The sequence below is a fragment of the Quercus lobata genome, chromosome 5 (assembly GCF_001633185.2).
Source record: "Quercus lobata isolate SW786 chromosome 5, ValleyOak3.0 Primary Assembly, whole genome shotgun sequence".
NCBI classification, from domain to species: Eukaryota; Viridiplantae; Streptophyta; class Magnoliopsida; order Fagales; family Fagaceae; genus Quercus; species Quercus lobata.
In genome coordinates this window covers 21,234,626-21,247,838 of record NC_044908.1, presented here as the reverse complement: position 1 = coordinate 21,247,838, position 13,213 = coordinate 21,234,626, and the positions used below count along the sequence as shown (strand labels likewise).

The 13,213-nt window shown below is 33.4% G+C and overlaps 1 protein-coding gene across 1 annotated transcript; it reads left to right on the top strand.

Annotated features, from left to right (window-relative positions):
* Positions 1 to 2,913: 2,913 nt before the first annotated feature.
* Positions 2,914 to 12,813, top strand: LOC115991964 (A-kinase anchor protein 7-like). Its single transcript, XM_031115975.1, has 14 exons — positions 2,914 to 3,709; positions 3,897 to 3,968; positions 4,126 to 4,251; positions 4,816 to 5,057; positions 6,729 to 6,766; positions 6,841 to 6,920; positions 7,141 to 7,208; positions 7,508 to 7,826; positions 8,292 to 8,407; positions 8,486 to 8,551; positions 9,068 to 9,158; positions 9,273 to 9,340; positions 12,249 to 12,286; positions 12,417 to 12,813. Exons 3-14 carry the CDS (start codon positions 4,146 to 4,148, stop codon positions 12,601 to 12,603), a joined length of 1,419 nt encoding a protein of 472 aa, XP_030971835.1. The 5' UTR covers positions 2,914 to 3,709; positions 3,897 to 3,968; positions 4,126 to 4,145; the 3' UTR covers positions 12,604 to 12,813.
* Positions 12,814 to 13,213: the final 400 nt, after the last annotated feature.

The window sequence follows — 13,213 nt, the reverse complement described above, 5'->3', positions numbered from 1 at the left end:
AGAGCAACCTAGCCACATAATTGTCTACTATAATGTACAAATTTTAAGGGTTTTTTTTTTTCCTCGTAGATATTGGTTTATAGATTAGCCTAAAGATCAATATATATTGGTTCATCACTTATGTAACAAGCCCAAAAATAAAATATTCACTCTTGTTTTGAACTAACTGAATGTGTTTTTAATTTTGGAAACACAACAAAATTGTTTTTTTTCTTAAAAACAAAAATTTGAAAATAGAAAACAAAAATAGCTAACAAGCATAACTTTAATTTTTCTCACTTTTTCATGGTACAAATATATTTTAGTAAGCTTAATAAAATTTTCCCAAATGAACACCTAAATGTCTCATTGATTTAGAAAATATTTTTTAAAAATTTTGATGGGAAAAGAAAAAATAATTAATTTTTTGCCTGCTTTTTATATTCCTAATAACAATGAAATCAAAACTTTCTTAGAGTAATTTATTAATAATTACCTTAAAAGCATTTGCCACCCGCTAACATAACCTGTTATCTCAAATTTCTAAAAATCTATAAGAAATCTCAAAAAAAAGTTAAAAATGTTAGGGTCTGTTTGGTTGTGTTGTTTAAACAAAAGTTTTCGTTATTTAAACACCACAATATGTATTTTCATTTCCATAACACTTAAATAACATTATTAGAATAACATTACAAAATAGGTATTAATTGCAAAGTTGGATGAACCATCAACCAATAGCATCTCATTTTCGCACGGTGACAAGACACGAGTGCTCTCCTTTCTCTTCGCCTCTTGTCTCTCTCTCTCTCTCAATGACAAAAAGAAAAGAAAAAAAATTTAGGGTTCGTTTGGTTGGAAGAGTGGAAAAGTGGGAGGATGGAAAATTAGTGGGAGGATAGAAAATATTTAGTTTTCCCTCGTGTGTGTTTGGTTGGAGGGATGGAAAAGTGGGAGGGTAGAAAACTCTTTTATTTGGTTGAAAAGAAAAGTGAGAGAATAGAAAATGTAGTTTATATAAATTGACTATTATACCCTTGTTACATAATAGGTAAGAAATAGATTTATTTGTACTCATTAAATAATATAAAATTTACCAACAATTATATTTTTCAATGAGAAGTGTTACGTCCACAACATTTTTCGTAATGCTTTCACAATAAATTATATGTGGTAAGTTATTACTGATTTTAATTTGAACACATCACTTAAATATTTTTTTCATCCGTATTAGTTAGTAACAACCCACCACTTAAGAATTATTGTAAAAATATTGTAGTAGCATTTATCAATTTCTTTTCCTTTATTTTATTTTTCCCTTGTCTTTTTTTTTTTCATCCGCATGTTCCTTTTCTTTTCTTTTCTTTTTTTCCTCTTTTTTTCTCCTTTACACCTTTCCCTTGTCTCTATCTTCACTTTTCTTTTTTTCTTTTTATCTTCACTTGTCTGGAGCTTTATCCTCTTATCTTCACTCTTTTTTTTTTCTTTTCTTCTCCTTTTCTTCTCTAGCACTTCGTCTGAAGCTCTATCTTCAATCTTCACTTTTCTTTTTTCTTTTCTTCTCTAGCACTACGTCTACTCCAGAGCATTCAAGAAGCACCACTGCATGTCCTCTTCCCACCGAGGCTTAGATGGGTCAGTTTTGCTCTTCTTTTTTTTTGGTTCTAATTTGATTAGTTTTAAAATTTTGATTTGAGTTTGTATTTTGATTGAGAGCTCCATCAATTTTGTGCTTCACTGTCGTGCTCCCTATTTTTTTTTTTTTTTACTTGATTCTAGAGGGCATTATGGTAAAAGTGCCGAGAGAGCATTTTCTCTTTAGGCTTTTCCTCCCGATTTGGGAGGAAAAAATTTGTGGGCCCGGGAGAGAAAATTTTCTTTCGGGTTTTCCTTCCTCTCTATTTTCTCTTGTTTGCCAAACAGTGGAAAACACTGTTTTCCACTCCATTTTCCATTTTCCTCCCTATGTTTTCCATCCTACCTAAATTCATCCCAACCAAACATAGTATTAGGTTCCTTCCTAATGATATCTTTGAGGTCTCTCTTCAAGTACATAAGATTCAAAAAAATTTTCTTTTTGCTTTTCTCGAGAACCAAACAGGGTTTAAGTCTTGAGTTTTTTTAGTTAAAGAAGTATGCATACATAGCACTTTTAAAATAACAACTTTTAAAGACATTTCTGATTATAATAATTGGACAAAGTTTAGCTACAAAATTGGTTATAGCTTAAGGCTACAAATTCACTCAATAAAATAAATACTACAACATATTTTGAAAATCTAACCGTTAAATTGCATGTTCTTTATGCCCTTAATACACATGTTAAATTTTTTGTCAATCGGATATCATTTACTATATGATCTATAAGTTTATATTTTGTGCATAATTTTAAATTACAAAAACTTATAATTTAAAAAATTTATTGATGACATAGCTATTGATCTTTAATTTTCTTGAAATTTTGCAAGCATAGAGGATATAAGAAGAAGATGTAATCCAATGGTGGATTTATCAAAATTCACAACCAATAAAAAAATATTAAATATGTTTGTAGCCTAAGGCTATAACTAATTTTGTAACTAAACTTTGTCCATAATAATTCCAATTTCATGGTGAGAAATGTTAATTTTTTTTTTTTTATAATTATTTGAGAGAGAAAAAAAATGGCTATATTATTTTGTTATGCAATTGTTGCAGAGTGGACTGTGTGCTGAAATTTTCTGTGGTGACCAGGCCAGTAAATTACTTTCAAGTTTTTGAACTTTGATTTTCTGTGTTTCAATATTCAATTGTATTTGAATTATTATTAAATTTTATGTCTTAATTTGGTTAGCATTTTGTTAATTGTAAGTATAGAAAAATGTGAGTTAAGTTAAATAGGGGATATGATAAAAGGTTGTACAAAAATTCATATATAATTCATGGGAAGGTGTTTGTTTAATTTCATTTTAGGAAGCAAAGCCTACTAACAATCTCTTCCCCCATTGCTCTTGCACATGAGCATAAACTGCTAAAGCCCATTAGGGGTGAATGCCCTAGGATTACCCGGCAAGTGGTTCTGACGGATGGGGTTACTTGCCAATAGATTTTACTGGCTAGAGGCTAGTTTAAAGGGCTGTTCTTTAGAAAGGTTCTCTCTATGTTATATATAAAAAAATAAAAATAAATAAATAAATCTCTTCCAAACCCCACGAGAGTGGGAGAGCCTTGTACATTGGTTACGACCTTTTAGGAACTTTGGGAACACAATTTTTGTCCTACATAATTGATTTTTTATATTTATTTATGGCTCACTCGATAACCATTTGTTGGGAAGTTGGGATTAAAATGTCTATCATGAAATCTATCCGGCCCTGCCTTGAATTGCAAAGAGATATGAAAGTGATAATGGTTAGAGAAGTGTATGTCAAACTCTGACTGTAATCTTATTATGGCTCTCCTTAGGCCAAGGAGGGAGGTGTTGTTGGACAAAACTGCTTCCCATGATGCAGCTAATTCAGAACTAGATTTAGATTCATTGGGGGTAGTTGTGAAGTTTATCTAAGTCAGCCATAAGCTTGATTTTGGTGACACCAATTCACGTGCAGGGATGTTGTGCCTATCCTAGACACAACCTTGGACAATTTACTGGGGTGTTTGAATTTGAACAAAGAATGGTCTTTGCAGTCTAGAAGAAGAAAGAAAAAAAGAAAACAGATATATAGAGAGAAGGAGACTCTGGAGAGACAGAGTGGTTGGTCTATGTAACTATGTTGGAATTTGAATTTTTTATTTTAATTTTTACTCAGTGAGTCATTATTGTCATTATCCAATGAAAGTTTATTTTTCTTTTTCTTTTTCTTTTTCTTTTGAAACTTTCCAATTTTGACTGCTTTATGGTAACGACACCAGCTCTTTCTTCTTTGATAAATTACAAGCAGGAATTTGAGTTCAAGCAACTTGACAGGGAAGAAAGTGACTTCATTCTCCGACCTCACAGCACTGCAGTACTTGTAAGTAATAAATAAATATGGGATTTTATTTTAGCACTGAGTTCCGCTGCCAGTGCACGTGTGATTATTAAATTCAACGTCTAGGAAAAGTTAGAAAAACTAGTCTTTGATCAGCAAAGTTGGACGGAGATGAATTCCCTTTTTTTTTTTCTCCAAGGTTTGAGCTATAATTTTAATATGGGTGGTGGAAAGGAAAAGCAAAGTGCTATGGACCAGAGCAAAAAGCTCAAAACAGTTACTCCTATATGGAGACCAGTCTGTACACAAGCCGTTTCCGATGAAGGTTGGTTATCTTCTTACACAATCATAATCTATGAGCTAGATTGATAGACTTGAAGAGTTAGTCTGGTTCTTTTTCTTTTTTTTTTTTGATCTTTTTCAAGTTATGATTTTATATAACAAACTCGGACAAAGTTAATCCACAGATTTGGTCTTATCATTTATATGTTCCCTAGATGTAAAGTTGTAGATTTATGTCATCACATCTTAATCAATTTATGGAGTTTTTGAATTGAATTATAGTGATTTGCTTGTAGTAAGATTTCTCTTTGTTTCTAAATTATCCCCAAAAAAAAAAAAAAAAAATCTGTTTCTCCAAATGAGCTTTACCTCTACCCCTGTAAGAATCATTAACTGTTTGTGCAACTTATAAAAAAGGTCTACTGCAGGATCATTCATGATAAATAATACCTTGTTTTTATCCTCTTGTTGTAATGTTCTCTATGTTGAGAATTGGCTTTTATAAAATCAAAAACCCGTCAGTTTGGATCATTGTACTCTTTTGTAACAATAGGCTTATCAAAGGAAATTTGATGATATATTACCTCTGCTGTTGCCTATGAATTAGCATGTAAATTTGCAGAATGCTTGGTAAAGGATGTAATAGTGGAGTCAGAAGATGGAAGTCAAGTTCAAGAAGTGCAATGTAGCACATCTAGCATTGTTTCTAATGTTCAACATGTTATGAAGTCAGCAGAATCGGTGACTGAAAAAACCGACTCAAATATCAGTTCCAGCACAGTGCAGTATAGTGATGAAGATAATAATGTCTTGGAAGGAGAATCAGAAAAGCATTCAATTTCAGCTGAGGTTAGATGTTAATAGTTTAGTTCTTGTTGTTGCTTCTTCTTCTTTAAATTGTCCATCTATATGTGTGTATGTTTACCAGGCCCATTTGCAAACTTTTCGGCATGAATTTGTCGGCTATGCTTTTCAATGTGCCCATTCTCATTGGCCTTTTTTCTTGTCAAGGTGTTGGTTGGTGTAAAGAGCTGACTTTATCGAACAACAGGGTTCTTCATTAATTTTTTACTTCTAATGCACATTGGACCTCATTGGCAGCAGTTGTATTGCACTTTGGTGGCATGCTTTTCTTGTTTATTGCAATGTAATCGTTTATTATTATTCCTTTTTTTTTGGGGTGGGGGGGTTGTCTAGAAGTGTTAACTGTACACGTTATCCTAACTTCAAATTTCAGTTGCTTTGCAGTCTAAAATCTATCAGTAGTCAACATTTATTTGCGAATTTAAGAAAAAAAACTGGTACTTTGTACTGCCTCTAAGTTCTGTATTTATATGCAAATTATATGTATGGTTTTTCAACTTCCTCATTTCTGAAGATATTAGTCTGTAATGTGCCCATTTTAACCTTCATAACTCTTCATGGAAGGTTTTTTTTGGGTGCGCTCTCTAAGCAATGACAACAATTGAATTAGTAAGTAAATCATTTCCAATTGCAGCAATATATATTGCTGACAGTTGTCAGATTCTTCTTTCTATACTTATCTCTATGGCAGTGTAAAGTACTTCCCGAAAAATTGCTAGTTAATGGGAGATTCTTTCAATAGAAAATTACACTAAGATGGTGTAAAATGGTTCATGCCTTCAAAAAGTGAAACATTTTCCAGCCCTCACTTCTCCATGCCATGTCTATCACCTCCCTCCCCTCTGTGGCGTCATCCTGACCTTTCTCCTCCTCCTTGCTGCTGCCAACAACACATTCCTCCTCTCCCTCCTCCACACTGACACTTCCACCTTCTTACTTTCCACTCCCTCATGTTGCTACTACCAGCTTAGTTCATTCCTCTGCATCACCACCACCACCCTCCACTACCCACTCCCCTTGCAACTACCACCTTTCTCCCCTCCCTGCCGATACCAACCTTTCTTCCTCTTACTCCCTTACCACCTCTCCTTTCCCCCCTCCCACTGCCGCCCTTCATTTGCACGAGCCCCCCCCACCTCCCCCCCTTCCCCAACCCCCAAAAAAAAAAAAAAATCCTTCCACCACCACTGTCTACCGACTTTTTGTGTGTTTTAACATGGAGATTTTCAGTGCAACTATCAGAGTAAATATTTTATACAGATTCCCAACCAAACAATAGAAAACAAATCATTTTCCCTGAGAATATTTTCTACTATATATAGTTTTGCCAGGAAATGTTAAACGCCAAAATTGATAGTTCAAGAAATCCTGCATGGATGCTCTAAAATATGGTTCTGGAAAAGTTAGTACTTTGGCATGGAATGGCTTTAACCAATTTAGAAGTTTTCCCCAATGCTGGATGGATTTCATGCTTTTGGCAAAGCTGCAGTAAGAAATAATATCAAAATTTTATTGACCTTATACTGGTTATATGGTTACCATTTTGCTCAGTTGTTTCTCACTTTTTGGAATCCTTGATAGCCAGCTCCTTCAAACTTAAGATTTTAATATTTCATTCTTTTCAAATTGGTCTAATGCTCTATATTTGATATGCAGGTTGGTGCTTCTCTAATTCGATTTATAGAAGGAAAAGGGTACACAATTCAGCATGTAAATAATTTTGTACTACAATAAAACATTCATTTCCTTATAATTTTTTTTCCCTCAGAGGATCTACACAGAGAAAGATTGAAGAAGAGATGGGAGTTAAAATTATATTTCCGTCATCCAAGAAGGATGATTCTATTAGTGAGTTTGGGTTTCTTATAATCTATGTGAATCTTGTATATGGTCATTATGATAAATTGTTGCTTTAAAGCCTTCAACCGTGTTAAATTTCTTCCATAATTGTATCATAACATATATTATTTACTGCTGATTATTATGTAAAATTTCTACTACTTTTTAGAATATGTGAATGTGATGTTTTTATTGTCCTTTGATTAAGTTTTACATGATAATCTTGCAGCCATTGAAGGCCCTTCAATTGAAAGTGTCAATAGTGCTTCAGAAAAGATACAAACTATAATTGATGAGGTCAGTTGTCTATTAATATGATTTTCGAAAAGATGTTATGAGGAATGCAATATTTTTTATCCTTCTAGAATATTTCATGTCAATGAAATTGGCTTGAATTGAGTTTTTTTTTTTTTTAGATCACATTCTTAATTATTTTATACACTATTTGTTAAATGTTTTCTTCAGCATTATTTTCTTGATTTTCAACTCAAACACATAATGTTGTATTAATCACTAACTTTTTATTTCTTACACATAATGTTGTATTAATCACTAACTTTTTTTTTTTTCTTCTTCTTCTCTCCTTTCAAATACAGGCAGTTAAAAGCCCAAATCTCGAATACTCTCACTTCATATCACTTCCATTGGCTGTACACCCTGAACTGGTTAATAAGCTTCTGAATTTTCAGAATTCCATATTGGGGAATAGTGATGGTTGCCCAGATGGGAATAGGGATAGTGATTCAAATGAAGATGCTACTGACAATGAAGTTGGGCACCGGCAGTTAGATAAACAACCTGATGTTGCTGTTGAACTCAAAACTGATGATGACAATGAACATGTTAAAGTGAATAGGAGTAAAATACCTCTTGTCAGTTATGCCCCTAAAGCATCAAAGTCTTCTCTTTTATCTGGTATGCCAACAATTATACTACATGATGCCTAAGGAGCATAAAAAATTTATATCAAGAGATTGTGCAGTGGTCTTGTTCTTTAGCTGGTCTGCTGTAGCATGATTTAGTATTGTGCGTGCGTGCGTATGTGTGTGTATATTATATTTTTCTTACTACTTGCCTAGTCATGGTGCCACCTAACATCCTTTTTCACTTACATAAGTATTTATTTTTTGTTTGTGATTGCATTGATTTAAAGGCTCATATATGGGGTTTTATAATGCAACTGCAAATCCTTTTTCCCCCATATCATATTTATGTTACCTGGTTATTTATCATGTGTGTTTTCATGATTATATTTGTATGTATCTTTCTTAAGACTCACAGATGATCATCTGTTTGCATTTTTATCATCAGAGAATCAATTCTTTTATTTTCTTTTATCCTCTTCCTCCTCTAACAAACACTGCTGCATGTTGCACTCAGCCGACTTGGGAATTGACAAATCCATATTCATTAAACCGAAAACGTTTCACTTGACTGTACTCATGCTAAAATTGTGGAACAAGGACCGTGTTAGTGCAGCTGCTGAGGTTTTGCAGTTAACAACTTTATACTGAATAAGGTAGATGTGGCTGAAGTGGCACTGCTTGACATCAATGTGTAATATTTGTTCCCAGAGTATCTCCTCAAAAGTGATGGATGCTTTGGATAATCGGCCTGTCTCTATAAGGCTTAAGGGGCTGGTAAGATCTTTTTCTATGTCCAAAGGGTAAGATAGTTGTGTCCAATACTTATATATATAAAAAAAGATAGTTGTGTCCAATATATGTTTTGAATATGCATTGAAAAGATATCATGCTTCAAGCTTCTTGACAACAGTGGTCACCAAAGCTGAAGTGCGTAGATATGTGTAAGCACATGTACACCAGTTGTTAGATAGTTAATGTATATCTGAATTTGTTTAGGTTAAGGTGTGTCATATGCAGTTTATACCTTAATTGTGAATGATCTTGTTAAGCATTGGGAGGTGTGTTTAAGTTGAGATGTGTTATATGCTGACCAATCGTCTACTTTATTTTTTATTTTTCGGTGAATTAAGTAGGAAATAGTTTAATGTTTGACCTCTTTATTGAAAATCACATTCATGGATTAAAAACCCTCTAGATTTTGGCACATTGGAAGGTGGTTTCATTGTTATATTTGCAATGGGTGAGGGATGAAGATATTTTCCTTGACGAACTCATTTCATGTCTTTGTAGGATTGCATGAGAGGTTCTTTGGCCAAAGCCCGTGTTCTTTATGCCCCTGTGGAAGAAATTGGCAGTGAGGAGAGACTGTTACGTGCTTGTCGTATCCAATTTTTTGTCTGTACTAACAAATGAGAAAGACTAATACTATCTTCTTTAATTAGGTTTAAGTTGTTTCTGTGGAAGAAGTATTTTTGAATTTCTTGAACTTTCTCAGAAGTCATTACTGATGCATATGTTGAAGCTGGACTGGTCCTTGAAAAAGATGCTAATCAAAAGTTAAAGGTATAATATATTACCTTTTTATATCCTTCCCTTCCTTTTTTTTTAAATTATGCTTTATGCTTTTGAGCTACGTGTGCTTCCCATAAGATTCTTTTGCTGTACTTGAAGTTTTAACAATGCATGCATATGTGACTGTACTTTGGTCACTGCATGAACTTGAAGTTCTTAATGTGAGAAGCATGTATGATAGCTTTTGAAACTTTCTCAGCCACTTAAGTACTTATTCTTCATGCATCAGTGCTACTATTTCCTTAAACAAATTCAAGTTTTCCAAAAGTGCAAGTGCCTAGGAAGGTGGTCAACGGGTGCTCGTTTATGCTTATGTATTGATGTCAACATATAACCTGAAAAATAGAGAAAGTATCAAAGGAGAGGGTTTTTTTTTTTTTTTTTTTTTTTTTTTTTTTTTTTGAGGTGTGTGTGTGTGGGGTGGGAGGGGGTGGTGCGTGGTGACGAAGGGAGTAGGAGAGGATTAAATAGTTTTTTGTTAAACTAATGCATTTTTCTCTCTCTGAAATTATGGGATATACAAACTTTGAGATAAAAAGTAAGGAGGCCTTGAAATATAAAATTAATTATTAATTTCTTAAAAAAAAAAAAAAAAAGCTGTGAAGTTACAGAGTTTTCATCTATAGTTTTAATGAATTCATTTGACCTTATCATCTGAACAAGACTTATTGAAATTTCCCAACGTTTTGCTAAGGTCAAAATGCAGTTTTTCTATGCCTCAGTTTTTGCTGTTAATGCTCATATCATTTTTGGGGAATACTTCTTTGTCTTCTAAGATTTCTAAATATTCTCATACATTTCATGAGATTTACGTAACATGACGTTGTCCTTTGAGATTCTGATATACAATCCTTAGCTTGTTACTGGACGAACTGTTTCCATCTACGTGTTTTGAGATATGAACAAATATTTGCTGATGTCCTTTGAGGTTGTGATATAGCATCATTAGCTTGTTTTCATGCTGAGTTCTCTTTAAGTAGCTTCTTGTCATATAAGTTTTCTTGACATATACCAAAACTTTTCTTCGTGTGTTTTGCTTTTGGTCATTGCATTATTTGATGCTTGTTCACTTTGCACTGTAAGATTGAATTTAGACCAGTTATTTAACTGTACAGGTGGTGGGTCAGTATTTATATGAGCCAAACTGTGGACCAATTTTGGTGATTGGAGATGCCAAAAAGAAAAGTAAAATATATATATATATATATATATATATATATACTAGGTTGCACGGAAACGCCATTTTTGGCGTCGTGTCCGCGTCCGACACGTGTCAGACACCGGAACGGGAACGACGCACCAGATTCTGGTGTCCGGTGGTGTCCCTTTCTTTTTTTTTTTCACTTCTCCGACACGGCTCCGACACAGCGCCGACGTGGTTCCAACGCGTTCGACATGCTAGCAGTGAAAAAAAAAAAAATCACAGATTTTGACCTGTAAACTTACCAATACCATTGATTTTGTGATAACCCTAAAATAATAAAGCAAGTTTAGAGTCTCTTAGACTGAAAGTTGAAACCACATCTCAAGTTCTTCTCAACCCACCCTCCCTCTGTCGATGCCGCTGCCTTCTGTCCCTCGCCGGAGTTAGATCAGGCTGATCGGCGAGCTTCGACGTCGACGCCGTGCCCTCTGTCTTCTGTCCCTTCCGATCTCTCTCTCTCTCGGCGTGAACCGATCTCTTGATTCTCTTCTCTGTTTTTTTTTTTTTTTTTCAATATTAATTTTGGTGAATGTATTGTTACTCACTTATTTATAATGCGTTTTGTTTTTGTTTTTTTTTGTTTTTTAACTGCTGCTATGGCCTGTGGGTGCCCTCTGTCCTATTTATTTTATTTATTTTTTATATAATAGTTATAACATATAAATTTGTTTTTGTGTGTCCTGCTATAGTTTTATTTATTTATTAAAGTTAAATATTGTAGGTGATTTTACTAAAATGAATACTGAAAGTGTTTGAAGATTTTATGTGTATTATTGTACTACTTTGGGTGTTAGTTTACTTATTTGTAGTTCTTACATAATTTAAATTCTAGACATAAACGTATTTTATGTCTAAAAATATTAAAAAATATGCCTAAATATAAAATTTAATTAATTATTTAACCGCTATGTCCTCGCCGTGTCGTGTCCTTATTTTTCAAAAATTACCGTATCCCCGTGTCCGTGTCTGTGCAACATTGTGTATATATATATATATATATATATTTACCATATAATTTGAATTGTAATGTAAACTATTGAGTAAAATATGTGTATAGTAAGATACAAAATCAAACCCAATAACCAGTTTTGTAATGTTCAAAAATTAAAAACACCAGCTTGAACTATTACCTGCTGGTCAAAGATTACATTATTTTAGTGCATTCTTCTTCAATTTATACTTCCTGACATAGAACAACAACAATAGCAACAACAAAAGCCTTTGTCCCAAAACTTTGGAGTCGACTCCAGATCCCTTAATAAAGCCTTACTTCCTTACATAATTCCTGCGTATTTAGTGTTTGTTGGGCAAAGATTATTTTTGCCAATTTATTTTATTATTTAGCTTATTTTTGTTACTATTCATGGGTTCCACTGCACTTTTTAATACTATTCATGGGTCCTATTGTACTATTTCAGCTAACTTTTACCTTTATTTACAATGTTTTTAGCAAAAAGTTTTCAATTTTAGCAAAATAAACAGATCCCAAACAGATTTGTAATATATAAGGCATACTTGGTTTTTTGGGTGTTCAAGAGTGTTGTAAATTGTAATTGTATGTTGTTTCAAAATTAGAGTTTGATTAGAATTTTATGGCCATATGAATTCCCCCTTATAAGAACTTAAAATAGTAATAGTATCATATGAATCTTGAAAGTGCAAATAATGTGGGTTTTCTGTTTCCTTGAATTGCAGTTGCATGCCACTGTGATGAATGCGAGGCATAGAGAAAGGTGTGACTACCATTTCTTTTTCCATTTTCCTTTCTTTTTCCTGGTACTTATTAGATGCTCCCAGTGTTGCAGTTGTGTTTGTCTTCTCTTTTCTCACAGCTGTGACTAACATATGGAACTTACTGTTTAGGAAGAAATGGACTAGAAATGCTGATTCTTTTGATGCACGTGGTATTTTCAAACAGTTTGGATCAGAGGAATGGGGGGAGTATCTTATCCGTGAAGCTCATCTTTCACAGAGATTTACGATTGATGAAAATGGTTACTATCATTGTTGTGCTTCAATACCTTTTCCTGAAAATATGCAAGTGAACTGAACCATTTTCCTAGATATCAATGTGCTTTTCTTTTTAGTAGCAAACCATGAATGCAAAAGTTATTAAGTTACTCTTTGGGAATTATTTTAGTATATTCTTTTCGTATGTGCTCTCTTACTTGACTGCTTCCAGACTCCTGGTTCCAGATTTGTAGTTCTTCAATGAATCTATATACCAATTTCCTCTAATAAATACTAAAAATTTTTAACATTTGCAGTATGTTACCAAAGTAGTGTATACAATGATTTGAAACTTGGAATTATGTTGCATAAAATACTTGTGTTTGACATTGAGCCCTGGGCCTCCTCAAAGGGCATTGCATAAACAACCAAATTTGAGAGAGAAATTCAAGTCAAAGTAGAAACTAAACTCTATCTGTACCAGCATGATAAATCTTGCCTGAATTGTGTATTGGAACTCATCATCTTATAGTAGCTCAAATAAGATGTCTACAGGCTGATTATGATTATTAGACTTAATTCTTTGCCGATTGTATATTGGAACTCATCATCTGATGGTAGCTCAAATAGAGACTATATTCTTGGTCCCTTCCTTTGCTTTGTCTGCACATTTTCCTGCTATTGTAATTGTAAAAGGAAGAGAAAATTTG

Excerpts from the sequence above, each read along its gene's own strand:
- LOC115991964 (XM_031115975.1), top strand. The coding sequence starts at position 4,146 with ATGGGTGGTGGAAAGGAAAAGCAAAGTGCTATGGACCAGAGCAAAAAG. Across the intron at positions 7,209-7,507 it reads TACAAACTATAATTGATGAG|GCAGTTAAAAGCCCAAATCT; the intron begins GTCAGTTGTCTA and ends TTTCAAATACAG. Across the intron at positions 8,408-8,485 it reads CAGCTGCTGAGGTTTTGCAG|AGTATCTCCTCAAAAGTGAT; the intron begins TTAACAACTTTA and ends ATTTGTTCCCAG.